General features: G+C 56.3%; 3 protein-coding genes across 9 annotated transcripts in view; 1 reads left to right on the top strand and 2 right to left on the bottom strand.

Annotated features, from left to right (window-relative positions):
- Mief2 (mitochondrial elongation factor 2) lies at positions 1–6,686 on the bottom strand. 2 transcript variants are annotated; one of them, XM_052757298.1, is made up of 4 exons: positions 6,580–6,686; positions 3,197–3,349; positions 2,652–2,814; positions 1–2,096 (listed from the first exon to the last, which is right to left on the bottom strand). In XM_052757298.1, the coding sequence occupies exons 2-4, from the start codon at positions 3,341–3,343 to the stop codon at positions 1,039–1,041; spliced, it is 1,368 nt and encodes a 455-aa protein (XP_052613258.1). In that variant the 5' UTR covers positions 3,344–3,349; positions 6,580–6,686; the 3' UTR covers positions 1–1,038. The 2 variants fall into 2 exon arrangements, with proteins under 2 accessions (XP_052613258.1, XP_052613257.1); XM_052757297.1 differs by lacking the exon at positions 6,580–6,686 and adding an exon at positions 5,341–6,568.
- On the top strand, positions 6,615–20,197 carry Flii (FLII actin remodeling protein). 3 transcript variants are annotated; one of them, XM_052757289.1, is made up of 30 exons: positions 6,615–6,794; positions 8,568–8,678; positions 8,956–9,027; positions 10,096–10,176; positions 10,456–10,541; positions 10,630–10,791; positions 10,980–11,083; positions 11,514–11,689; positions 11,768–11,925; positions 12,701–12,785; positions 13,134–13,281; positions 13,377–13,513; positions 13,680–13,892; positions 14,063–14,242; positions 14,822–14,904; positions 15,023–15,097; positions 15,327–15,410; positions 15,499–15,670; positions 16,790–16,894; positions 17,120–17,311; positions 17,619–17,807; positions 17,958–18,097; positions 18,168–18,399; positions 18,519–18,673; positions 18,751–18,811; positions 18,893–19,021; positions 19,092–19,198; positions 19,366–19,471; positions 19,674–19,739; positions 19,884–20,197. In XM_052757289.1, the coding sequence occupies exons 1-30, from the start codon at positions 6,732–6,734 to the stop codon at positions 20,016–20,018; spliced, it is 3,807 nt and encodes a 1,268-aa protein (XP_052613249.1). In that variant the 5' UTR covers positions 6,615–6,731; the 3' UTR covers positions 20,019–20,197. The 3 variants fall into 3 exon arrangements, with proteins under 3 accessions (XP_052613249.1, XP_052613250.1, XP_052613251.1); XM_052757290.1 differs by having other exon boundaries at positions 13,380–13,513; XM_052757291.1 differs by lacking the exons at positions 6,615–6,794; positions 8,568–8,678; positions 10,456–10,541.
- Llgl1 (LLGL scribble cell polarity complex component 1) overlaps positions 20,139–24,413 on the bottom strand; it is a 15,080-nt gene continuing 10,805 nt past the window's right edge. For 2 of the 4 annotated variants that reach the window (XM_052757294.1, XM_052757292.1), the window contains exons 17-22: positions 22,838–23,133; positions 22,100–22,364; positions 21,848–21,962; positions 21,616–21,722; positions 21,296–21,419; positions 20,139–21,204 (exon numbers count right to left, since the gene is read on the bottom strand). In XM_052757294.1, coding sequence (XP_052613254.1) covers positions 21,126–21,204; positions 21,296–21,419; positions 21,616–21,722; positions 21,848–21,962; positions 22,100–22,364; positions 22,838–23,133 — 986 coding nt within the window. In that variant the 3' untranslated portion in view covers positions 20,139–21,125. The remainder of the gene's footprint in view (positions 21,205–21,295; positions 21,420–21,615; positions 21,723–21,847; positions 21,963–22,099; positions 22,365–22,837; positions 23,134–24,413) is intronic. The other 2 variants (XM_052757295.1, XM_052757293.1) reach the window with 1 other exon arrangement.

Raw genomic sequence — 24,413 nt, forward strand, 5'->3', positions numbered from 1 at the left:
TACAATTTTTCTCCTTTTATTCACACTCTTCAAGGCATAGCTTTGTTTCCGTGTGTGTGTGTGTGTGTGTGTGTGTGTGTGTGTGTGTGTGTGTGTGTGTGTGTGTAGGGGGAGTGGTACTTAAAATAGAAAGGCCCCCTGGCGGGGAAGGTCATCTCCCTCCTCCAGCCATGCCACTTAACCAGGGTGCCAGGTCAGACATTTATCAAATATTTTGGCACACTGCAGAGGCCAGGGCTGCACACAGGCCTCTGGGAGGGGCGTGTCCTCTACCCTGCAGTGAGGTCCAGGAGCAGCCACTATGGAACAGCCTTGTGTGGGCAGCGCAGAGCTCAGCTCCCCAGTGAGGAAGGGGCTCTCCCAGAGGTAATTTGTGACCTACAGAGAAAACCCACCAAGCAGGAGGAAAACAAGACCTTCCTTCCCTGGGGTATAAGGCAGGCAGGCAGGCAGCAAGGGAGACACCTTCCACTTCGGGGCCTGAGGACTCAACCAGAAAAACAAATGCATGACCATCAGGAAAACATCTTTCAACAGCTAAGAAGCTATCCTCCAGGAAACCAGGTGATTCCAGCCCCAGAGACTCAATGACCAGCTGTGTGTGCCTCCAGGATACAGGGGCTGTTACCCAACCAAGAACATTAGGTTTCCTTCTTGGCAAAAAGTTGGAACCAGCCTTTGCCTAGGTGAAGCCTAGGAAATCCAAAGCCATGTCTCACTCTTGGTGAGTTCACTGCTGGTGATGATAGACTGAGCCCAAGATCCTAAGTGAGCCCTAGAGGGCCAGAGGGCATCAGCGTGGCTGGCACCGAAAGCCAGGCCAGGTTAGCCACGTTAGGTGACAGCTACCCAGACTCTCTGGATTTGGGAATCCTGGTCACCATCACCCAGGCACATGCCCACCCATGGGCCTAGGTAATGGATCCTCCCCCTCCACTCTGGCTAAAATAAAGCAAGCCCCACTCTGCAATGTCCTGGGAGGGAGGTGGCTGCTGCTCTTCAGCATCAGAAAACAAGCCAATCCCAGTCGTCATCCACCTAGAGCAGGCTCTCAGGGACCTGGAGACCACTGTACAGTACGGAGCCCATGTCATCGATCTCCTCTTCCCGAAAACTGCCCAAGAGGTTCACGCTGGGGTTGAAGTGACAGGGCAGGCTGGCCTGCTCCAAACTGCCCACCAGAAACTCCAGGGCTTGCAGAAAGCGATCCCCCAAGGCCTCCTCGGTCCAGGCCACTTCCTCTTCCCCCAGATGCAGAACCACCTGGGTCAGGTGACTCCAGCCCAGCCGCACCAGAGCCGGATGGCCACGACACACACCACACAGCAGCAGCAACAGCCTCCGGCGAGTGCCAGCATCCCGGTCATCCAGGGCCCGCAAACAGGCAGCCTCTACCGGATATAGATCCTGCAGCCAGAGATTGGCGGCCAGCCCCTCCAGGGGCCAAGCCAGCAGAAGACGGTCATCGGCACTGGCCCCAGGGACCACCATGAGCACGGCTAACGTGAACTCCAGGCACTCATGTTGAACCTCCAGTAGTAGTTCTTCCGAAGCCACACTGGGCCGGATCAGACATCCCAGTAGGCTACCAATGGCTGGCCAGTTGACAGAGGCTGCCAGGGCCTTCCGTAGCAGCTCCAACAAGACACGGGAAGAAAGATAACCCCCCACCAGGAAGCGGTCCCATGGGCTGCGCCCACGGGGATGGAACTCCAGCTGGGTCCTGCGCACAGCCCAGCATCGAGGTTCCCTGGCCACAGTGTCCATACCAGGTACCAGGCTCCACAGACCTGGTTCTAACTCCAGAGGCGCTAGCAGGCGCACGTGCTCGGCAGCCCCTGCCTGCAGCCCCTCGTAGAGAGGCCCCCCTGGTACAAGTGCCCCAAAGGGCAGTTCTGGGAACTTGCTCCTCAAGTAGGCCTGCAGCTCCAAGGCAATGTCTCCAGTCAGCTGTTTCACCAAGGTCACGTGGGCTTCCGGGACAATCACGTGGCTGCGCTCAAATGCCAGCAGCTTCTCCTGGAACGTGAGGCAGAGGGGCGCTGGGGAGCTGAGCTGAGGTGTTGGCATCTTCTGAGAAGTGGGTGTGGGCTCCACTGCAGAGGGAAGCATCCAGGAGAATGTATCAGAAAGTCCCACAACAACTTGGGAAGACTCTACCTGGTTACTAGCTGTGTGCCCACACTGGGCTTCATCCTCACCTGTGATGGCCACTGAGAAAGCCCTGAATTCAGGTCCTTAGGACAGTGAGGGCATGATGACCAAGAAAGTCTCACTGGCCCAGAGTCCCAACACTTTGGCTCCTACAACTAAAACAACTTCACGGAGAATGGGGAAGACGGATCCTGCCCCTCTCCAGGTCTCAGTTTCCCCATCTGAGGCTCTCCACCATCATATGGTGCAACCTTTGCTACAGTAGAAAGCAGACAGGTAAAAATCAAGGAACCCTGGGCCGTGGAAGAACTCCGTGGTGGAGCCTGCCTGGCCTAGGTGAGGCTCTGGGTTTGATCCTTTGGACAACAGAAAAACCCGGGCCTACGACACCTGTTCATCATCTGAGGGGCCCACCACCCAAAGAGGAGCAAACCCTTGTGAAGACTGCATCTCCTGCACGTGACTCACCACAGTAGACAGGAGGAAGTGCCGCTCACCTGGGGCAGAGGGTGAGGGGGACAGGAGAGGTATGGGCTGGCTGAGGGCGGCAGGGGGGGGTTGGGGCTGTTGGTGTGATGTGGCTCTCAGCAGGCTCAGCTCCTTCCAGCCGTCCCCCTTGCTGTCATCCTCATCCCGAGGGCTAGTGGCCCTGTCGATGAGCTACAGGCAAAGCGACACAGATCAGGGCATCGGGGGCCAGGGCAAAGCTGGGGGCGGGGGAGCACACCAAGAAGCTAGGGTGGAAAAGCAGGGGGGCCCCTGTTGTTCCAGTCCAGCCTCAAAATGTCCCATCATGGCTGGGCAGTGGTGGCGCACGCCTTTAATCCCAGCACTTGGGAGGCAGAGCCAGGCGGATCTCCGTGAGTGCCAGGCCAGCCTGGTCTACGGAGTGAGTTCCAGGATAGCCAGGGCTACAAAGAGAAACTCTGCCTCGAAAAACAAAAACTAAACTAAACAACAAAGAAGTCCCACCATCCTCCAGCTCCCTAGTCCTGCCTCCTCTTGTGGAGGTCTCAGGCGGGCCATGCCCACCGGGCCTTACCCGCTTTACAGCCAGGGTGGCAATGCCCAGCACTGCCGCCCCGCTCACACCTAGCACCAAACGAGCATTAGCCAGGAGGAAGTCCACCACGCTGCCCAGGCCCTCTCCGCCATGCTGCTTCCTCTGCTTCTGGGAGAACTCGGCCATGGTTGCCTGCAAGAGAGGCAGGGAGGGGTGTGCTGCTGAGGGAGAGGGCAGCCAGACTGGTAGGGCCGACGTGCGCAGGTGCTTAGCTATAATCAAGAGGGCAGTTTCCTGAGGACTTGTGAAAAAGGGGCTGCTCAAAGGGTTTCTTGGAGGGAAGTATGGGAACTGCCAGGCCCCTCCCTGAAACCCGAAAGCTTCCCACCTATGGAGCTCACATAGGAAGGCTCCAAGCCTCTTTCCTGGCTTCACCCTCCAAGGTAACTCTGACATCTGCCAAGACCTTGAGAAACAGGGCTCACCATCACTACCCTTACTCTACACAGATACAAGCTGCCAAGCCAGCAAAGGAGTGCTACAGTCTGGGACTCACTGCACAGCCTCCAGACTCGTCCACCCCCAAAGCCTGAGCGCTTCTATTTCCCCCGTGCCTCCCGGTCGGTCGGGTTCTCAGACTCCTAATCTGGACCCACCCAGAACAGCCACCCTGTGATGGCCTGTCAGGAGGAACCCAGAGCCCTCAGAAAGACTTGCAATGTGCGTTTCCAGCAAGCCTGCCTGCCTGGGTGGGGTCTGTCAGGCCTTTGAGAGGCCCTCAGCAAATTCAGGGATCCAGTTACTGCGCCCCTCCCCAAATCTTAACAGGAAAACTTCCAGAGGCAGGGCAACTCCATCGGAGGCCAGGCTGAGGGCATGGACAAGTCAAGGATAAAGGCCCCATGGTCCAGTGGTGAGTAAAGGAACCCTAAATAGCCCACTGAGTCAGGAGAGGTCGGCCAGGCCCTTTGGACTTGGAACAACGGTGGGCATGGGAAGACGGTAACAGAAAGGCCTGTAGCCAAGGGCTTTTGTTTTTCCTCGACGATGGCACCGGTAAGGAAAGCTGGACAGGGTCAGGAACCTGGGAAAGGAAACAGAAACTTCCAGGGCCCAGTCCACTAAGCCAGAAGGTCATTGTCTGCTGGGGCACCAAGGACCTCAGCCCTCCCTTCAGGGCCGGCCATGGGTGCTTTGGGATCCAGTTGCCAAGTGACAAGATGCCTGGAGTAGCTGTAGCCTGAACCACGTTGTGACTCAGCTGGGACACCTGTCTCCTCTCCTAGACTAAAAATAAGACCCTGTCCTGGGGCCTGGCAAGGTCAAAGGCCAGCCAGGGGGCTCATCGCAAGCCCAAAGCGGTTTCTGCTTCTTCATTACTCTCTACCACTGCCCTCAGACCAGGAACCTACTTTGCAAACTGAAGGGAGCATCACTTGTCTATAGAGTGGGACTCAGCCCTGCATGTGGAGGGGTCCTGTATTCAAACTCCGGGCAGGAGGGAATAAAATAGGTGGTTGAAAATAACCACCCGAGGGGCGGGCGGCCGTGACTCACACCTTTAATCCCAGCACTCGGGAAGCAGAGGCAGGCGGATCTCTGTGAGTTCGAGGCAAGATCCAGGACAGGCACTAAAACTACACGGAGAAACCCTGTCTCCAAAAACAAACAAACAAACAAACAAACAAAAAACAACTCGGGCCCAGGGTGGTGCAGGCCTTCAATCACAGGACTCAAGAAGCAGAGGCTGACAGATCAACGTGAGTTCGAGGCAAGCCTGATCTATACAGTGAGTTGGAGGACAGCCAGAGCTACATAATAAAGGCCTTGCTCAAAACAAACAAGCAAAAATAACAAAATAACCCGATTCTTCATAGCCTGGTTGTTAACTGTCCTTCCCCTTGGGCCAAAACTGATTACCCTGGATCAGGGCTGAGCAGAAACGTGTAACCACATACAAACGGCTCTTAAACTCTATACAAGGAGTAAGTCATTGAGGCCATGAAAATCATGCAATACCCAAGTCGGGAAGGGCCAACTCCAGGATTCGAACTCAGGTCTTCAGTCCCCAAGTCCTCCCTCCCAAGGCGGTGTGACCACAAGCCACGCCTCCACCTGCATAGGGACGCGTGCCCCGCCCAGGGCAGGGAGACCCCGGGCCTCCCCGCGCGCTGCAGCCGTACCTGCGTCCCGGCGTCAGCGCACCGACCCGAGGACGCAGCGAGTAGGACCCTGGAGCCCCAGGACCCGCCTGGGAATGGAACGTGCAAGCCCCGGGAACCGAACGCCGAGGCCCGGAGCGGCAAGTGACCCGAAAGGCACGCTGGATAAGCACGCCCTCGCTCCAATCCGAGAACACAACTCCTGTGCACACGTGCTCAAGACTGCGCAGCTCAGCCAATGAGCGCCAGGCACGCCCCTTGGCCGGCGGGGGCGGAAACCACGGACGCACTCCGGATTTAAAGGCGCAAGGCTACGTTGTCTGCGCAAAGTGGGGGGGTGGTGGGGCGAGTGAGTGACAGTTGTTCAGGGCCTGATCGAGTTTATTTACTTCTGTTCTTTTGAGAAAGGGCCTCCCACTGAAGCCAAGGCTGGCCTGGGATTCTCGGCAGTCCTGCCTAAGCCTCACGTCTGACCTTGTGTGTACTTGTAACGGGAGCCGCGGTGTGGAGAAAGCTGCCTGGGCCCACGTTCCCCTGGTGAGCCAGGCAGACAGAACTGCGCTTAGCCCAAAGGCCCACATTCTGTCTCTCAAGTTCGCCCCTGCTAGAGTGCCCCGGTGGTCTCGTTTCCTTTTGGCCCGCCTGGCGCGCAATGGCCAAAGAGCTGAACCACCTGTCGTGCGAACGCTACCAGTCTTCCCTCCTGTAACACGGGATGACAGACCCTTGAACTTCCATAGAACAGCTGTACATGCTTGTGGGCAACCTGTCGTGGGCTAGCCAGCCACTAACAGCTTGGCCCAAGAGACACGCTGGTCGTCCAGAGCGCGAAACAAGCCAATAGAGAACAGTGGCGGGAGTCCTGATGCCAAGGGATAACAATAACATTGCTTCGTTATTATTTTCAAGTGTCTGTGCACCCTGATCGCTAAGCTGCCACAGGCTGAGTACCCCTTTGCTCCTGACAACTTTGGGAAGCATGTTACACAAAAGCGAAGTTGAGTCGCCCAGAAACAGAAGAGCTAGGTCCCAAAGACCCGGAAGTCTCACTACCACCGATCTGTCACCCACAAGCCGCCTGTGCCCCTGACGTTGGCACCATAATCTCTCCGGGGTCACGGCCAGCTCCCGCGGCTACAGCAGCCCAAGCGACAGTGCCTGGGCCCCCCACCCTCGACGCTGCGACTGGAGACTGGAGGTAGTGGACGCCTCCAGCGGGAGTCCCCGACCCCTGCAGGCCTCTCCAGTCCCCGAACTCGCGAGAAGTCTGGGCCCGGCGAGGCCTACAGCTCCCGGAGCCGCCGCGGCCGGGAGGAGGCGCGCGCGGGTTAAAGGGGCGGGGCCGGCGCTGACCCAGCCCGCGGCTCCCGGCCGCCCAGCGTCCTCCTTGCCCGCCGGAGAGCTGCGCCACCATGGAGGCCACCGGGGTGCTGCCGTTCGTGCGCGGCGTGGACCTCAGCGGCAACGACTTCAAGGTTAGCAGGGGGGTAGTGGGAGGGCGACCCCCGCGGCCGTCCCTCCGGGCCGCGCCCTCTGCGCTTCCGGGACCGGCGGGCGGGGCGGGCGGGCCTCCGAGAGTCTTCCCGGGCCGGCCCCGCCCGCGGCGGAAGGCCGGATCCGGGGCTCAGGGGACCGGGGCCCGCACGGGAGAGGGGCCCGCGCGCGGGTCGCGCGCCAGAGCCCGTGCCACCGAGGGAACACGCCCTAGCCGGCTACCGCCCCACCCTGTGGTCTCCGGCCAGTCACTTCTCCTCTTGCACCACCCGGGTTCTCATGTGCCCCAGGGGCTTAGGATCAGCCTGTTTGGAGGCGTGGGATGGAAAGGGATCTGTTAGTATGTAGTGTCTGACAGGTGTGCGAGGTCCTCCGCGGTGTGGTCTGCGCAGCTGCGAGGCTGATTGATGGCCATGCCAGGGGACCGGCCCCCGCCCCCCCCCCCCCCCCCCCCCCCCCCCCGACATCCCAAGTTCTTGAAAGTCAAGAAAGAGGCAGGCTATGGGCGTGGTGGCGCACGCTTTTAATCCCAGCACTTGGGAGACAGAGGCAGGTGGATCTTTGAGTTGAGGCCAGTCTGGTCTACAAAGAGAGTTCCAGGACAGCCATAGCTACACAGAGAAACCCTGTCTTGAAATTGATAATGATGATGATGATGATGATAATAATGATGATGATAATACGGCAGGTTGATCTCAGGCCCAGGGGAGAGGAAAGCTGGACAGGAGGGGCAGGCAGCTCAGAGGCCTGGCGTCCCTTTAGATGTCAGATTGGGGGTCTAAGGAGGAGGAGGTGGGCTCCTCCTGAGTTCACCTGCACGTGGACACATTTGTCACTGCTTTACCCTGTCCACATTCCCACCATCCTCACCTGGGGTCTCTGTGTGTCCTCTCTGGACTAGGAACGTCTGAGTCACCTTGGGTAATGTGGCTGGAGGAGGCAACAATAACAAAAGGCAATTAAAGCTGCTCAGATGTCAAAATGGCCAGGGTTAGCCGCTGGGTGGTGGTGGTGGTGGTGGTGGTGGTGGTGGTGGTGGTGGTGGTGGTGGTGCACGCCTTTAATCCCAGCACTCAGGAGGCAGAGGCAGGTGGATCTCTGACTTCGAGAACAGCCAGGGCTACACAGAGAAACCTTGTCTCAGAAAACCAAAAGAAAAAAATGGCCAAGGAGGGGCTGAAGTGGGCATTACATATGAGAACTGAATGAAGAGACTGTGCCAGGAATGATGGAGAGCTGGGCTCTTAGTGCAGTCTGGGGGGCATTAGTGGGAACCTCACCGCAGACAGCCCAAACTGCCTGGAACACCAGGCAAAGCAATGTGAGTGCCACTAACCACACCAGGTCTGTCTGGCCTCCCTGGGACATAGACTCCAGCAGGACAGACAGGTTTGGGTTCGTTTGTCCTTTGGGGGCTCTCATTAGTCCCATTTTGTGAGTAGCAAATGGAAATAGAAAGTGAACGCCGGGCGGTGGTGGCGCACGCCTTTAATCCCAGCACTCAGGAGGCAGAGCCAGGCGGATCTCTGTGAGTTCAAGGCCAGCCTGGGCTACCAAGTGAGTCCCAGGAAAGGCGCAAAGCTACACAGAGAAACCCTGTCTCGAAAAACCAAAAAAAAAAAAAAAGAGAGAGAGAGAGAGAGAAGCGGCTAAGGAGTTGGCTCTGGCCTCTAGACTCCATGGGGACCACAGGAGGTGTTGGGAGCAGGGGCAGCCCTCTCCCAGATGTTCCTCACCACGTTTGCTCCCACCAGGGTGGCTACTTCCCTGAGAATGTTAAGGCTATGACCAGTCTGCGGTGGCTGAAGCTGAACCGCACAGGCCTCTGCTACCTGCCTGAAGAACTAGCGGCTCTCCAGAAGCTGGTAAGGGCAGCGGGCAGAGGGAGGGTCCCTGTCGCCAGGGCTGGGCCAGGTGGGCATCCCCTGCCAAAAAGATTAGTCACACAGAAAACAGGAATCAGTGTGGGCAAAGCTGGCGGAGTGGGAGTGGGCACCGACCTGGGAGGTATACAAGGAGGGTGAGGGTGTGTAAAGGAGAGGGGATTGTTGGAATGGCCTTCCCGGGTGGTGCAGTTGCAGCGCAGACAGGGACTGTACATCTTAGGTCCCCACCTGAGCCTCTGACTCTTGCCCTGTCCAGGAGCACCTGTCTGTGAGCCACAACCACCTGACGACCCTGCATGGGGAGCTGTCCAGCCTGCCTTCACTTCGGGTGAGTTGTGAACACAGCCAGTGCAGGTGGAACGTGGGGCTAGTCCGTGTGTGTGTGTGTGTGTGTGTGTGTGTGTGTGTGTGTGTGTGTGTGTGTGATGTGCCTCTAACGTCTCCCACACAGGTAAAGACCCCTGGCCACACAGGCAGGTGACTTTTCAGAAGTCACCTCCAGACAGCGGTGTAGCTGGTATGACTGGATCTGGAAGGTGGCCTGAAAATCAGGCCCCTGCCAGCCTTACAGGCTTCAGCCAAGGCTGTCTTTGCAGGGCCAGAACCCCTAGATGTCAAGGAGCTAGGCTCTGGACCTGGGCTTCCTGACTGTAAACTAGGGCCTTGCCACTGACTAGCTGTCTTAGTTACTTTCCTGTTGCTGTGACAAAACATGAAAGCATTTCATTTGGGAGCTCATGGCTCCAAGGGTTAGAGTGCATGACCATCGTGGTGAGGAGCACACAGCAAGCAGGCAGGTATGGTGCTGAGCAATAGGTGGGAACTCACGTTGAGACAATCACAAAGCAGAGAAAGCTAACTGGAATGGTGTGGGCCTTTGAATTTTCAAAGCCTGCCCCAGTGACACACCTCCTCCAACAAGGCCACACCTTCTAACCCTTCCCAAACAGTTCCACCAACAGGGGACTAAGCATTCAAATATATAAGTGTAGTGGTATTTGCTCCACCTATGACCCTGGGCTATAGGACCCGAAGGAGGTGGTGCTTCTTGCCGTGGTATGCCACCTCTTAAAAGGGAAAAAGAAACAGAAGTGGATGGGAATGCAGGCCAGTGACAGTGTGCATGCCTGTCACTTGCAAAGCCCTGGGCTTCCATCCCAGTGCCACAACTCTGAAGGCCCCTTGTTGGGCTCTGGGGCACACTGGCATTGGGTTTTAAAGTTCAACATTCACCAGAAGGATAGGAAGAGCCCACCAGATGGACTGTGTGAGCAAAGGTCAGAGGTGGGAGAGTCCTCAGACCTGGCCTCCAGCTTCTGAAGAAGCTCCCCACCTGGCCTGTGTTTCTCCCTGAGGGCAGAAAGTAAGGATCACAAATTTTTCCTTGTACACCTAGGCCATTGTAGCTCGGGCCAACAGCCTGAAGAACTCTGGAGTCCCCGATGATATCTTCAAGCTGGATGATCTCTCAGTTCTGGTCAGTGGTTACCTGCCCATCTGGCCCCTAGGATGCCCAGTCATTCAGTCTTCACTCATCACAGCAGTCTCTGGGGCCATCATCTTCCCTTAAATAGACAGTGCTAGGCCAACATCACTCATGGAATCAGTTCCCTAACCCCGCCCCCTTCCACTCAGGATCTGTTTCCCTCTGGCCTTGAATACTTATCCCTCCCTGCGCAGTGTTCTGCCAGGTCCTTGAGTATGACAGAGGCATGAGGTGGGGCCACCCTGGCCTGACCTTGCCCCTGCTCCCTAGGACTTGAGCCATAACCAGTTGACAGAATGCCCACGGGAGCTGGAGAATGCTAAGAACATGCTGGTGCTCAACCTCAGCCATAACAGGTGCTGGGGAGATTGAGGGCACAGCAGGTGGGCAGTGGAGCCAGGTGGGATGGAGTGCTGACTTTCAGTCTGTCCCTCTGCACCACAGCATCGACTCCATCCCCAACCAGCTGTTCATCAATCTTACGGACTTGCTGTACCTGGACCTCAGTGAGAACCGCCTAGAGAGCCTTCCGCCTCAGATGCGCCGCCTCGTGCACCTTCAGACCCTGGTGCTGAATGGAAACCCACTGCTGCATGCACAGCTCCGGTAGGTGCCATGCTTTTCCTTGCATCCCAGGGGTCCTGGCCCTTCCAACCCTAGGCCCGGGCCTCAGCACTGGCTTGTGCTGGCTGAACATCATGCCCTACTCTTTGACCTTGCCCTCCTGTCCACGCCATCCCCAGCTGCACCCCTTGAGTGGACTTGCCTTAGGGTAACCACTCCTTTCCTCACAGGCAGCTGCCAGCCATGATGGCCCTGCAGACCCTGCACCTTCGGAACACTCAGCGCACCCAGAGCAACCTCCCCACCAGCCTGGAGGGCTTGAGCAACCTTTCAGGTCTGGACTGTCTGGGGAGCCCCTTTGAAAATGTCCACTTCCTGTCTCTTCAATCACATCTCACAGATACGTCAGGTTTAAAAGTTTAAAAGCTTTTTCGATAGGGCCTTGCTGTGTGACTCTGGCTGCCTGGCCCGGCTGGTACTCACTGTGCAGACAGGTTGGCCTTGGATTCATAGCAGGCCCCCTCTCTTAGCCTCTCAAGTGCTGGCATTCCAGTTCGGCACCCCATGGTCAGTGTACACTGGGTTTCTGCCACTAGACCACCTGCTGTGAGGGAGTTTCTCAAACGTAGAAACTAAAGGTTGAGAGGTTTGCCTAAGACCTCACAACCTGGTGGTAGAATAGATAACAGGGATTCACAATGAGGCTTGCTTCTTCTGGTGGCTGTTGTGTGGGTCCTAACTGATGGGCCCCTCCAATGCCCCAGATGTGGACCTGTCATGCAACGACTTGACAAGGGTGCCGGAGTGCCTGTACACCCTCCCCAGCCTGCGCCGCCTCAACCTCAGCAGCAACCAGATTGCAGAGCTGTCCCTGTGCATTGACCAGTGGGTGCACCTGGAGACCTTGAATCTGTCCCGCAACCAGCTCACCTCCCTGCCTGTGAGCCTTTGCCTGGGACCTAGGGTGGGCTGGGCAGGAGTGCTGGGCTCTGCCCTAACTGATGTCCTGCTCCTCCAGTCAGCCATTTGCAAGCTGACCAAGCTGAAGAAGCTGTACCTGAACTCCAACAAGCTGGACTTCGACGGGCTGCCTTCTGGCATCGGCAAGCTCAGCAGCCTGGAGGAATTCATGGCTGCTAACAACAACCTGGAGCTGATTCCTGAGAGTCTCTGCAGGTGCTGGGCAGCCTGGGCCGGGTGGAAACTCAAACTGGAGCTGATGCTGCAGCTCGGTGATCTGCCTACATCCTGCTAATAAGTGATTAGCCTTCAGGGATGAGGCCCCCCGCCCATCCCACACCCAACTTGGGTTTCCCAGAGCACCTTTTAGGAAGATAATGTTAGGGTCTAGGTCAGAGGGGTCCAGCACCATAAAAGTTTGTGGTTCCTATTCTCTTCTGAAAATCACTAACCCTCATGTGGATCATGTTGTAGAATATTATATTAAGGTCTATTACTTTTGTTTATGTCACATTTGTTTAACTCTGTGAAGCTCTGTTACTATACCTGTCTAAAACACCTGATGGTCTAATGAAGATCTGAACGGCCGATACTGAGGCAAGAGAAAGGACAGGCGGGGCTGGCAGGCAGAGAGAATAGATAGAAGGAGAAATCTGGGAGGAGAAAAGAAGTAGCCAGAGAAAGAGGAGGACTCCAGGGGCCAGCCACCCAGCTACACAGCGAGCTGTGGGGTAAGAGTAAGATTTACAGAAGTAAGAGAACGGGAAAAGCCCAGAGGCAGAAGGTAGACGGGATAAATTAAGTAAAGGAAAGCTGGCTAGAAACTAAACCAAGCTGACTGATTTGGGAACTGGGTGGTGGGCCCCCCAAAAGAGCCAGAAAACAACAACAGGATCATGTGGGTGCCTTGCTCTGAGACAAAGACCCTTTTCCTCTGGCCCTGATTGCAACACCATATCACCTAAGGCTCTGTCTGGCCCTGTCTTTACAGGTGTCCAAAGCTGAAGAAACTTGTCCTGAACAAGAACCGTCTGGTGACCCTCCCAGAGGCCATCCACTTCCTGACAGAGATCGAGGTCAGGCAGTGGGGACAGGGTATCGGGAGAGATGGAACAGAGGGTGTGCCTGTGTTTTGGAGTGAGACCTAGCATAGCCTTCTAGGGGCAGTGCCCACGTGCCACTGGGGAGAGCATCTTCTCTCAGCACACTGCAGTGTCACTGAAGCCCCACAGGCAGCTGCAGGGTGGCCAGGATACGAACTTAGTTCTCAGCACACTGCAGTGTCACTGAAGCCCCACAGGCAGCTGCAGGGTGGCCAGGATAAGAACTTAGTTCCTGGTCCCAGCTATAGACCAAAGTTAGAGGCCAGATATGTGGCTTGGAGTTGAGCGCCCAGCCCAGCACCATCTCTGCTCACCTAACAGGTCCTGGATGTTCGAGAAAACCCCAGCCTGGTCATGCCGCCCAAGCCTGCTGACGGAACTGCCGAGTGGTACAACATTGACTTCTCACTACAGAACCAGCTGAGGCTGGCAGGCGCCTCCCCTGCCACGGTGGCTGCTGCTGCGGCTGGTGAGTAGAATGTGGTCTGGCCTGGGAGCAAGGGCACTCCTCTGGACCTGTGCTTACCCATCTGCAAGGGCTCATATGCTTGCACCTCCCATAAGTAGGGAGCGGGTCCAAGGACCCCTTGGCTCGCAAGATGCGGCTACGGAGGCGTAAGGACTCAGCCCAGGATGACCAGGCCAAGCAAGTGCTAAAGGGCATGTCAGACGTTGCCCAGGAGAAAAACAAAAAACAAGAGGTAAGTCAGCTCAGGGCTGGGGCTGGGCAGGTCTGGACTCCGCCCAAGAGGAAGAGGGCCCCTGAGCAGAGAGAGTGGCAAATTAATGCTAAGGTCCTGTGGTGATGGCAGGCAGAGGCCAACCTTAGTGCCTCAGTAGTGTCAAGTACTGCTCCTGTGTCCCCAGGAAAGCATAGATGCCCGAGCACCTGGGGGCAAGGTGAGGCGCTGGGACCAGGGCCTGGAGAAGCCACGCCTTGACTACTCAGAGTTCTTCACGGAGGACGTGGGCCAGCTGCCTGGGTTGACCATCTGGCAAATTGAGAACTTTGTGCCTGTGCTGGTGGAGGAAGCCTTCCATGGCAAGTTCTACGAGGCTGACTGCTACATCGTGCTCAAGGTGGGGCGGCTCCTAGTGCTCTGCATGGTGTGGCTCAGTGAGGCCAGGGGCAGGTGGGCAGGCTGAGTTTGGTAGTTAGGCAGTGGACACCATGCATGCGCCTTTCCTGGGGCTGGGAAACCATGAATAGCCCACAAAGGCTCTCGTGGTTGATGCCTTGGTCTCCTCAGACCTTCCTGGATGACAGTGGCTCCCTGAACTGGGAGATCTACTACTGGATTGGCGGGGAGGCCACACTTGACAAGAAAGCCTGTTCTGCCATCCACGCAGTCAACCTGCGCAACTACCTGGGTGCCGAGTGCCGTACTGTGCGTGAGGAGATGGGCGATGAAAGCGAGGAGTTCCTGCAGGTGCGGCCAGCAGACCCAGATGGGAGGGAACGCGGGCCATATGTACAGAGGTGGGCAGGGAGCTGAGAGGCAGAGGTGGGAACGAGAAACCGTACACAGCAAGGTGAGGTCTGGGGAGGCCTCAGGTGGTCAGAGCCTGAAATCCATGGCTGAGGGAGAGGGGTTGGCAGATTAGCATGGGAACTGGTGGATAGGATAAGGAGAGTAGCTGAGAGACGGGGCTGGGACCTATAGCTGTTGGGGCTAAGGTCAGGGCCCAGCCTAAGAAATGCAAAGCCAGTTGACAAAATGGCCTTCCCCCTGCTGCCAGCTGGGTTACCTTTGGAGATGGCATGCAGCTGGAGAGCTTACCCCAGACCACCCGGGTTTGCAAGCTTCCATAAACACTTCTCAGACTGCCCACCATCTGTACACACGGTTTTGTGCAGCCCTGTGCTGCGGTGCATGCACTCCATCCTGTTCAGAATCACTGTGGGTCCGTACCCCGACTCCAGCGGTGTGAACTCTCCCAAGCCTGACAGGGGTAGTTGGTGGGGGAAGGGGACACCTCGGTGATGAAGAACCATACTCGCACAATAGGTGTTTGACAATGACATCTCCTACATTGAAGGCGGAACAGCCAGTGGCTTCTATACTGTGGAAGATACACACTATGTCACCAGGTAAGCATGTAGAGATGGGTGTCATTGTCCTGGACCGCTGGGAATGGGTGCAGGCAAGGGTGATACGGTCAGGGGGCCCTTGGCGCCCACATCCAATCTTTCTTGCTCTGTCCCCCAGGATGTACCGTGTATATGGGAAGAAGAACATCAAGTTGGAGCCTGTGCCCCTCAAGGGGGCCTCACTGGATCCAAGGCGAGCACCCTGATAGGAGAGGAAGTAGGGGTACTTGCCCTCAGTTGCCTTCCCACCTATGAGGAAGTAGGGGTACTTGCCTTTAGTTGCCTTCCCACCTATGAGGAAGCAATCTTAACTTCCCTCAGAGCTTGGAAGAAAAGCCTGGGCTCTACCCAAAAAGGGCCAGAGCCCCACCTTACGGGTCAGGCACAGGGAGTTACATTACAGCTCTTGCTGTCCTATCCAGATACGTGTTCCTCCTGGACCGAGGACTGGACATCTATGTGTGGCGGGGGGCCCAGGCCACACTGAGCAACACCACCAAGGCCAGGTAGGTGGGTCTTATGGAATGTTCTAGGCGAAGGAAGGTATCCCTAAGAACATCATGGCCTTGCTGAGGGCTTTGCATCTGTCCTCAGGCTCTTTGCAGAGAAAATTAACAAGAATGAACGGAAAGGGAAAGCAGAGATCACACTCCTGATGCAGGGCCAAGAGCCCCCAGAGTTCTGGGGGGTGCTGGGTGGGGAGCCCTCTGAGATCAAGAAGCATGTGCCTGATGACTTTTGGCCACCCCAACCCAAGCTATACAAGGTGAGTCACGGTGCTGGCGTACAGAGTAAGCCTGACTGCAGTCGGTCGGTTGTGCTATGGGCTTTGGGAGAAGAGGGCATTCTTCTGGACAAGGAGCTCAGTCTGGAAGCCAGCTTTGAGGATGGAGCTGGCACGCTCTTCTCGAAGGTGGGCCAGAAGCTCCTGGGTACCAGAGCTGAGAAGTTGGCCTTAGTTTTGTGAGTGGTAGGAGACTACGGTTCTTATGAGCAGGAAAGAGACAAGTTAAGAAATCAGAAACAAGCCGGGCGGTGGTGGCGCACGCCTTTAATCCCAGCACTCAGGAGGCAGAGGCAGGTGGATCTCTGTGAGTTCGAGGCTAGCCTGGTCTACAGAGCGAGATCCAGGACAGGCACCAAAACTACACAGAGAAACCCTGTCTTGAAAAACCAAAAAAAAAAAAAAAAAAGAAAAGAAAAGAAAACAGAAACAACAGTAAGGACCCAGATTGGGCAAGCAAGGAAAACATGCATTTAAAAGCCCTTCCAGCTAGGTAGTGGTGGTGCACACCTTTAATCCCAGCTCTTGGGAGGCAGAGGCAGGCGGATCTCTCAGAGTTCAAGGCCAGACTGGTCTGCAAATCCAGTTCCAGGACAGCCGGGGCTACACAGAGAAACCCTGTCTCGAAAAGACAAAAACCTAACAAGCAATTCCAGGACTGCAGAGCTGGCCTAGTGGTTAAGAGCACTTTTCTTCCAAAGGACCTGGATCCAAGTCCCAGGACCCACATGGCTGCTCTGGTTACAGAATCCAACACTGCCTTCTGGCTTCCCTCCATAAGCACCAAGGATACATGTGATGCACATTATGTATAAACAGGCAAAACATGCCTAGTTAAATATAGTAATTAAAAAGTTAAAGCCTTCCACTGGTTCTCAGTGGGACTCTGCAGTAGAGCATTTGCCTGTGTGGGCAAACCCCTGGTACTGCTCCTTATTACTAGAAAAAAGCCCAGCAAACCCTAGATCCTTCCACTGGTAGGAAGTCCTTAAAAATGTGGTTCAGTTTGGAGGGAAACAGGTCCAAATAGCAAGGTGGGGAGCCAGGCCCCAAGTCAGGGCAAATGTGGGGTCTGCCATAGCCATCTCTTTCTCCTGCCAGGTGGGCCTGGGCCTGGGCTACCTGGAGCTTCCCCAGATCAACTACAAGCTCTCAGTGGAACACAGGAAACGGCCCAAGATGGAATTGATGCCAGGAATGAGATTGGTGAGGAGGCAGGAGGTGGGCCTGGGTCAGTGAGACTGGTGAGGAGGCAGGAGGTGGGCCTGGGTCAGTGAGACTGGTGAGGAGGCAGGAGGTGGGCCTGGGTCAGTGAGACTGGTGAGGAGGCAGGAGGTGGGCCTGGGTCAGTGAGACTGGTGAGGAGGCAGGAGGTGGGCCTGGTCCAGTCTGTGTGTAGGCCGGGTGCTGACCTCTCACCTCTGTCTACAGCTGCAGAGCCTACTAGACACACGGTGCGTGTACATCCTGGACTGCTGGTCTGATGTATTCATCTGGCTTGGCCGCAAGTCCCCACGACTAGTGCGTGCTGCTGCGCTGAAACTGGGCCAGGAGCTGTGTGGGATGCTGCACCGGCCGCGCCATGCAGTGGTCAGCCGCAGCCTGGAGGGCACCGAGGCTCAGGTATGTCCCCACGCCCACAGCCAGTGGCTTGCCTTCCACTGCCCACCGTGCCCTCACCCCTCTACTGGCACTGCTGTGCTGCAGAGGTGGGCCCAAGTCCACCTTATCTTTGCAGAACCGTCCACTCTGTCGCCTGTCCCCACTTCTTTTTGCTAAGCTCCACCTTTCCAAGTCATCTCCAGCTCCTGTTTGGACCCCACCTTTGAGCTCTGACCAGCTTTTCCAAACCTCTATTGAATCCTTCAGCCCCCACCTTAACTGTGCTGTGTACCTCTCTCCAGTTACGGTATTATACTGTTCTCCACAGGTGTTCAAGGCCAAGTTCAAAAACTGGGACGACGTGTTGACTGTCGACTACACTCGGAATGCAGAAGCCGTGCTGCAGGGCCAGGGGCTCTCTGGGAAGGTGAAGCGTGACACTGAGAAGAAAGACCAGATGAAGGCTGACCTCACTGCGCTCTTCCTACCTCGGCAGCCACCAATGGCACTGGCTGAGGTGGGGTGAAGCCTGGGCCGGGGGGGGGGGGGGGGGGGGGGGTGGGGTGGGGTGGGGGTGGGGGTGGGGGCGGGGGGCGGGGGGGGATGTGAGAGGTGGGGGGCGCTGCACAGCATGGTGCTCAGACCTCACTTGGGGACGGGATGACAGGCAGAGCAGCTGATGGAGGAATGGAATGAGGACCTGGATGGCATGGAAGGCTTCGTGCTGGAAGGCAGGAAGTTCACTCGACTGCCGGAGGAGGAGTTTGGCCACTTCTACACACAGGACTGCTATGTCTTCCTCTGCAGGTGCACAGAACTACTTCACCCTCTGTCCTCTGCCCTGTGCAACCCCTGCTCACCACTGTCTAATCCACAGGTACTGGGTCCCTGTGGAGTACGAGGAGGAAGAGAAGATGGAAGACAAGGGGAAGGCCGAGGGCGCGGAAGGGGAGGAGGCAGTGGCTGAGCCTGAGGAGAAGCAGCCGGAGGAGGATTTCCAGTGCATCGTGTACTTCTGGCAGGGCCGGGAGGCCTCCAACATGGGCTGGCTCACGTTCACCTTCAGTCTGCAGAAGAAGTTCGAGAGCCTGTTCCCTGGCAAGCTGGAGGTGCGCCCCGTAGCCTACGGTTGGGACGGTAGCGTGCGCAAGCCAGACCTGAGGAGTCTTGACCCTTGAAGAGCAGGTAGAGTCTAAGGAACTACCGAGAACTTCCTTCTGACCCCCAGGTAGTACGTATGACACAGCAGCAGGAGAACCCCAAGTTCCTGTCCCATTTCAAAAGGAAGTTCATCATCCACCGGGGCAAGAGGAAGGTGGCTCAGGGCACCCTTCAGCCGAGCCTCTATCAGATCCGTACCAATGGTAGCGCCCTCTGCACTCGGTGGGTACCTGGCTTGGGAGAGGGCAGGATTCCATGGTGGGGGTATCACTGCTGATCCGCCCCCCCCCTTCCCCTAGGTGCATCCAGATCAACACTGACTCCAGCCTTCTCAACTCTGAGTTCTGCTTCATCCTCAAGGTGAGGCTGTGGGCAGGATAGCAGAGCAGGTGGTGGTGGGCAAGACTCTAGACCTGACTCAAGCCCCTGTGCACACCACAGGTCCCCTTTGAAAGTGAGGACAACCAAGGTATTGTGTATGCCTGGGTGGGCCGGGCCTCAGACCCTGATGAAGCCAAGCTGGCAGAAGACATCCTCAACACCATGTTTGACACTTCCTACAGCAAACAGGTGACAGGGGTGGGGGCAGGCAGGAAGGTGGGAGCCGGTGAGGGCCCTGGCTGACCCTTCCTCCCCACAGGTCATCAACGAAGGTGAGGAGCCAGAGAACTTCTTCTGGGTAGGCATTGGTGCACAGAAACCCTATGACGATGACGCAGAGTACATGAAGCACACGAGGCTCTTCAGGTGAGTGCCCTGAGCCCTCTAGCTTCTGCGTAGGCACTGGGGCACAAGCCCTGTGACGATGATGCAGAGTACCTGGAGCGCACAGGGCTCTTCGGGTGAGTGCCCTGAGCCCTTCTCCGGCTGTGTTAGTTCTGACCCTCACCTTCACCTTGACCGTTGCCCTTCAGGTGCTCCAATGAGAAGGGCTACTTCGCAGTGACTGAGAAGTGCTCTGACTTCTGCCAAGATGACCTGGCAGATGATGACATCATGTTGCTAGACAATGGCCAGGAAGTAAGTCAGTCCCCCACCTCAGACCCTGCCTGCTAGATAGAGTTGTAGATGGAAATAGTGGGGCCAGAGGTAAGCATTCCCACCAGCCACATGTGGAGCACTTGAGTAGCATATACAAAGGCCCTGGGTTCAATTTCGAGCACTACAAAACACCAAAAAGGACAAGACACCCATGTGACCATTTCCTCCACCTTATCCTCAGGTCTACATGTGGGTTGGAACCCAGACAAGTCAAGTGGAGATCAAACTGAGTCTGAAGGCTTGCCAGGTAAGAAAGGGACATACTAAGGCCAGCCTGATGACTTCAGGACCACCCGCCCCCTCCGTCATCCTGGGCAGAAGCATGGGAAGGGGCACTGGGCAGTCCAGCAGGACTCGGAGGACTACCCAGGCCCACTGTCTTCCTTACCAGGTGTACATCCAGCACACACGCTCTAAAGAAAACGAGCGGCCACGCCGCCTGCGCCTGGTCCGCAAAGGCAATGAGCAGCGGCCTTTCACCCGCTGCTTCCACGCCTGGAGCGCCTTCCGCCAAGCCCCAGCCTAGGCGGCACCTGACCTCAGACTCAGCGAGGAAGAAGAGGCCTCCCAGCACCTGCTTCGGCTACCCACCAGTCTTGCCCACATCCTGCAAGCCCCACCAGTGTGTCCACATGTGTGCAGCAGATGCAGTTTAAAAGATATTAAATGCTTTTATTTTCAATATTAAAAAATCAGTACTTTTAATATTAAAACTAGTTTTTAAAAAAAGACAGAAAAGCCCAAGGTGGAGTCTACAGGAAGCCCATCCTCACTGCCCCACACACATGCACACACCCGCCTGACTCCAGTTACAGTGCCTAGCAGTTTCCAGTCACGTGAGCATACACACAGGCCAGGAGCAAGTACCAAAACTGCTTTAGAAATGACTGGCCAGCGCAGTCCAGGCGTTAGAAAAATACTCTGCTTGAGGAGAAATAAAGGACAGTATGGAGTGCAAGACACAGGATCCTAGCACACGCCTCCACCTGCCTTTCAAGCTGGGGGCGTCTTTAGGGCCCAGCATCAGTAAGATGATCCCACAGGTTAACAGGTGTGGGTTCAATGTTAAGGAGCTAGGCAAGGCAGACAGTGGGCTGGGATAAGCAGATGGTGATGGCTAGGGGAAACAAACCCAGGCTCTTTCAGTGATAGCCTGAGATGGGCTTGCTTGGGATCTAGGAGGGTACCAAGTAGAAGAGTATGGGTAGTATCTATGCTCAATGTAGGGTGCAGAGGCACTAGCTACCGAGGTCCAGATAGCTCCAGGCTCCAGCTAGGTTGGGTCCATAGCAGGATATGGTAGGCACATAAGCTCCATGTGCTGGCTCAACAGGCAGGACCTATCAGCCTCAGTGACTGTCCTGTGAAATGGGCTCACTAAACAGATGAGCCTCAGTTCCTACACCCAGTCAGAGGTGGCCTTCTAAATGCCCAGGACCTCAAGGCTGACAGGACATCCCCTTTCTAGCGCTGAACTGTGGTGATCATGACTGTGGGTCCCCTAAGCCTCTGACAGATAGGGGAAGGCAGCTAGGCTTCCAGGAGTGACACCATCACAGAGGCCTGCCAGGGTCCCAGCTGGGGCAAGGGACAGCAGCTGCTGCGTGGTAAGGCTTGGCTGCCTCACAGCACCTCATTTAACCAGAAGGGTGTAGGCCCGGGCCTCGTCTGCTTCCAGGTTCCGAAGGTTCTTCTCCGAGTCCTCAGGAGAGCTGGGGAGGGGCAGTAATCAGAAGGGCTGGGGTGGGAAGACCCCTAGTTGCCCTGGGGGATGGAGGCTTGGGAAAGAGCAGCTGGCCTCACCCCAGGAAATCCTTCACATATTCCACTGTGACATCCCCTGTCGTGTCCAGCGTGGTATCCCCACTCGTTGCCGAGTCAACGGACACAGGTGAGAGTGTGGCCTCGGGTGGCTCTGTGGTATCTGCTGGGAGAAGTGTTTCTCAGTATCCATCTCTGCATCCAGAGACTGGCCCACAGCTGGACATGCATGTGCACACACAGGCACTCTGGCCTCTCGGCTGGCAGCTTCCAGGCCTGGCTCAGCAGCACTGAGCTTACATCTTGACCTCTCCCCAAGGTACCCTCAAGCCAATGTCTGCCCCATCCCTGTGACCTCTCACCAGCTCGCTTGCTGTGGGCAGAGTTAGGGCTTCCTTCACAGCTCTCTGGCGCCAGGGTGATGTTTCGGGTCCCGTTAGCCTGGCTCAGCTTGGGTGAGTCTTGAAGACTACAGAAACAGATGGGCGTGTTTTGGGGTCTAGTAAAGGTGCTACCTCCCATCCCCAAACCAGGAACAGGCATTAACACCAGGAGTGCAGAACCCACGGCGGACGGGGCCCCCTCCTCCCACACCTGGGCTGGGTGGCATTTCGGGGCCAGCTGACATCCAGGGAGCAGAGTGGCTCTGTGATATTACGAGCACTGAGGGAGAAGCGCTCAAATTCCGATGGAGAGATCAAGTAAAAGCCTGTGAGCAGGAGAAAAGGAGCATGTAAGGAAGACTGATCCCTGCCAGCCCTCGGCTGCCACCTCCTCCATTCCTAAGCAGAGCCTGCGCCTTCTGCTCTACCCGGCATTTGTTCCCAACCACCTGCCCCACCTCACCCTGACCATGGCGTGTGAAGACACAGGAAGCGATGCCACTAATGTCCTCCTTCCGGATACAGGAGTAGTGCACCTGAGGCCTCAGGCCAGGCACAGAGAAGACGTGGACATCACCCAAGTTGGTGAGGCAGGCGAGGCAGGTCTCAGCGTAGTCCTCAGACATCACACTGGCAAACGTGGCCAGGGCGACCTTGCGCACACGGCAGCCTTCATGGGCCGTCAGTTTGAACTTGGTCTTGGCACTCACCTTGGGCAGTGTGAACACCTGGTGACAGGCAGTCTGCGTTAGGCAGCCTTGTCCTACCCACGCCTCACTCAGCTGCAGACCCCCACCTGGCCCTGCAGGCCTCAACCCAACTGTGCATGTCAAAATGACATCCACTGGACCAGTCATCCCCCTCAGCCCAGGCTTCATGCCGTGCCTCATCTCTACCCACGGCCGATGAACTAGACACAGTCCTATGTTCTAGGCCTGGTACCCCTTCAGGCCCTAAGTCCCTGGGGACTGGGTTCAAGGGGTTCGCACGGGGCTCTTGGAGAAGGCTATGAGGGAGAAGGCCTTAGGGGGTCCTGGCAGGCCTAGGGTGCACCCAGGTCCTTCAAGGGCCTCTACTGGCTGAAGGCTTTGATGGAATAGGAGGGATTTAAGTCTCAGCAGGCAGGGAAATGGGCAAAGCAGAGGTTCAAAAGGGTCCAAGACGGGGCCTGGACGGATCTCCGTCACCCACGGATGCTCACCTTGAACTGCTCCTCAGATGCTATGAGCACAGCGTGCCCACCCTGCATGTCAGGGGCCTGTGCCAGGTCCCGGGAAGCCTCATAGGGCTCAGGCAGTGGACGGCCACGACCGTCCAACACAGCGATGGCCACCACAGGTGCCCGGTGCATGAGCTGTACCTCCTTGCCCAGCACCGCCTCCACTGCCTGCTCAGGCCGCTTTTCACCACCGGCTGCGGCTGCTGGAACCTCCAGCGCGTAGGCAAATACAGAGCCCGAGTTGGTCCCTGCCCACATGGTGGGCCCATGGTGGGTTGCTGTGGGAGACAAGCACAGTGAGGAGGGCCTCCTGAGGAACCCCATTCCTCACAGACCCTTCTCTCACCTGTCCCTTCATTTCCTAACCGGTTTGCAGGGATCAGATCTCAGGAATTCGTGCTCACTCCTACCTCACACCTGCTGTGTGGTCTCAACCCGCTAGTCTGAGACACCAGAACAGCTCTGATGCAAAGGCATAAGCCACCTTGAGGACATCTGCAAGGTGGCTATCAGGCCACAAACCGGTCCCTGATACCACCAACCCATCAACCTGCACCCTCAACTCATCCCAGTAAATGTAGCTCCCCCTGCAAGGCTGGGCATGGTAGCACACTCCTTAATCCCAGCACTCAGGAGGCAGGGACAGAGCTCTGTGAGCTGAGGCCAGCATAATCTACATAGCATGTTCCAGGCAGCCAGGACTATGTGGTGAGACCCTGTCTAAAAAGCAAGGAACAAACAAAAACAAAGATACAAAAGTAACATGTGGGGCTGGAGAGATGCCTCAAAGGTTTAGAGTACTGGCTGCTCTTCCAGAGGTCCTGAGTTCAACTCCCAGCAACCACATCACGGCTCACAACAATGAGATCTGGTGCCCTCTTCTGGCATGCAGGCATACATGCAAGGCAGAACACTGTATACATAACAAATGAATAAATAAAATCTTTAAAAAAAAAAGAGTAAAGTGTGAGCCGGGCATGGTGGCACACATCTTTAATCCCTGCACTAGGAAAGCAGAGGCAGATGAATCTCCATGAGTTCAAGGTCAGCCTGGTTTACAGAGTGAGTTCTAGGACAGCCAAGACTGTTAAACAGAGAGACCCTGTCTTGGAGAAAAAAAAAAAAAAAAAGAGTAAAGTGTGGTGTAGAGAGGGCATACATGGCAGCAGATACCTGGGGGTGGCAGCTGCAGTATGTAGGTGATGTACACTATTTCTGTGTTTCAAACTACCATTATACAACATAAAAACCGAAAGAGCCACCAACAAACCTAAGGCACAGAGGGGACTTTTTACCAGAGTCGATGACGAGTCCCTGCCTGACCTGCCCCCACACCTCTACTACCTGCCCACCACAGGGCCTCAGCCACCCCGTCCCTCACTGCCCACCTCACCACAGCTCCCTTGCTTCCTGTTCAACTCTACAAGGTTTGTGCAGCCCACTCAGCAAACCCTCAAAGTATGCCCCTTTGGGCTACACGGGTGGCCAAGGCATCCCAAAGTATAGCTCAGCACAAAGTAGGTGCTCAGAACGCCACTCCCCACCATGAAAGGCTATC

Source organism: Peromyscus californicus, unplaced genomic scaffold (assembly GCF_007827085.1).
Source record: "Peromyscus californicus insignis strain IS unplaced genomic scaffold, ASM782708v3 Scaffold_3__1_contigs__length_106647218, whole genome shotgun sequence".
NCBI lineage: Eukaryota > Metazoa > Chordata > Mammalia > Rodentia > Cricetidae > Peromyscus > Peromyscus californicus.

Coding starts and splice junctions, on each gene's coding strand:
- Mief2 (XM_052757298.1), bottom strand. CDS start 3,343: ATGGCCGAGTTCTCCCAGAAGCAGAGGAAGCAGCATGGCGGAGAGGGC. Junction 2,815..3,196: donor CCACCCTGGCTGTAAAGCGG/GTAAGGCCCGGT, acceptor CTTTGCCTGTAG/CTCATCGACAGGGCCACTAG. Junction 2,097..2,651: donor CCCCTCACCCTCTGCCCCAG/GTGAGCGGCACT, acceptor TTCCCTCTGCAG/TGGAGCCCACACCCACTTCT.
- Flii (XM_052757289.1), top strand. CDS start 6,732: ATGGAGGCCACCGGGGTGCTGCCGTTCGTGCGCGGCGTGGACCTCAGC. Junction 12,786..13,133: donor ACTTCCTGACAGAGATCGAG/GTCAGGCAGTGG, acceptor CTCACCTAACAG/GTCCTGGATGTTCGAGAAAA. Junction 18,674..18,750: donor GGTAGCGCCCTCTGCACTCG/GTGGGTACCTGG, acceptor CCCTTCCCCTAG/GTGCATCCAGATCAACACTG.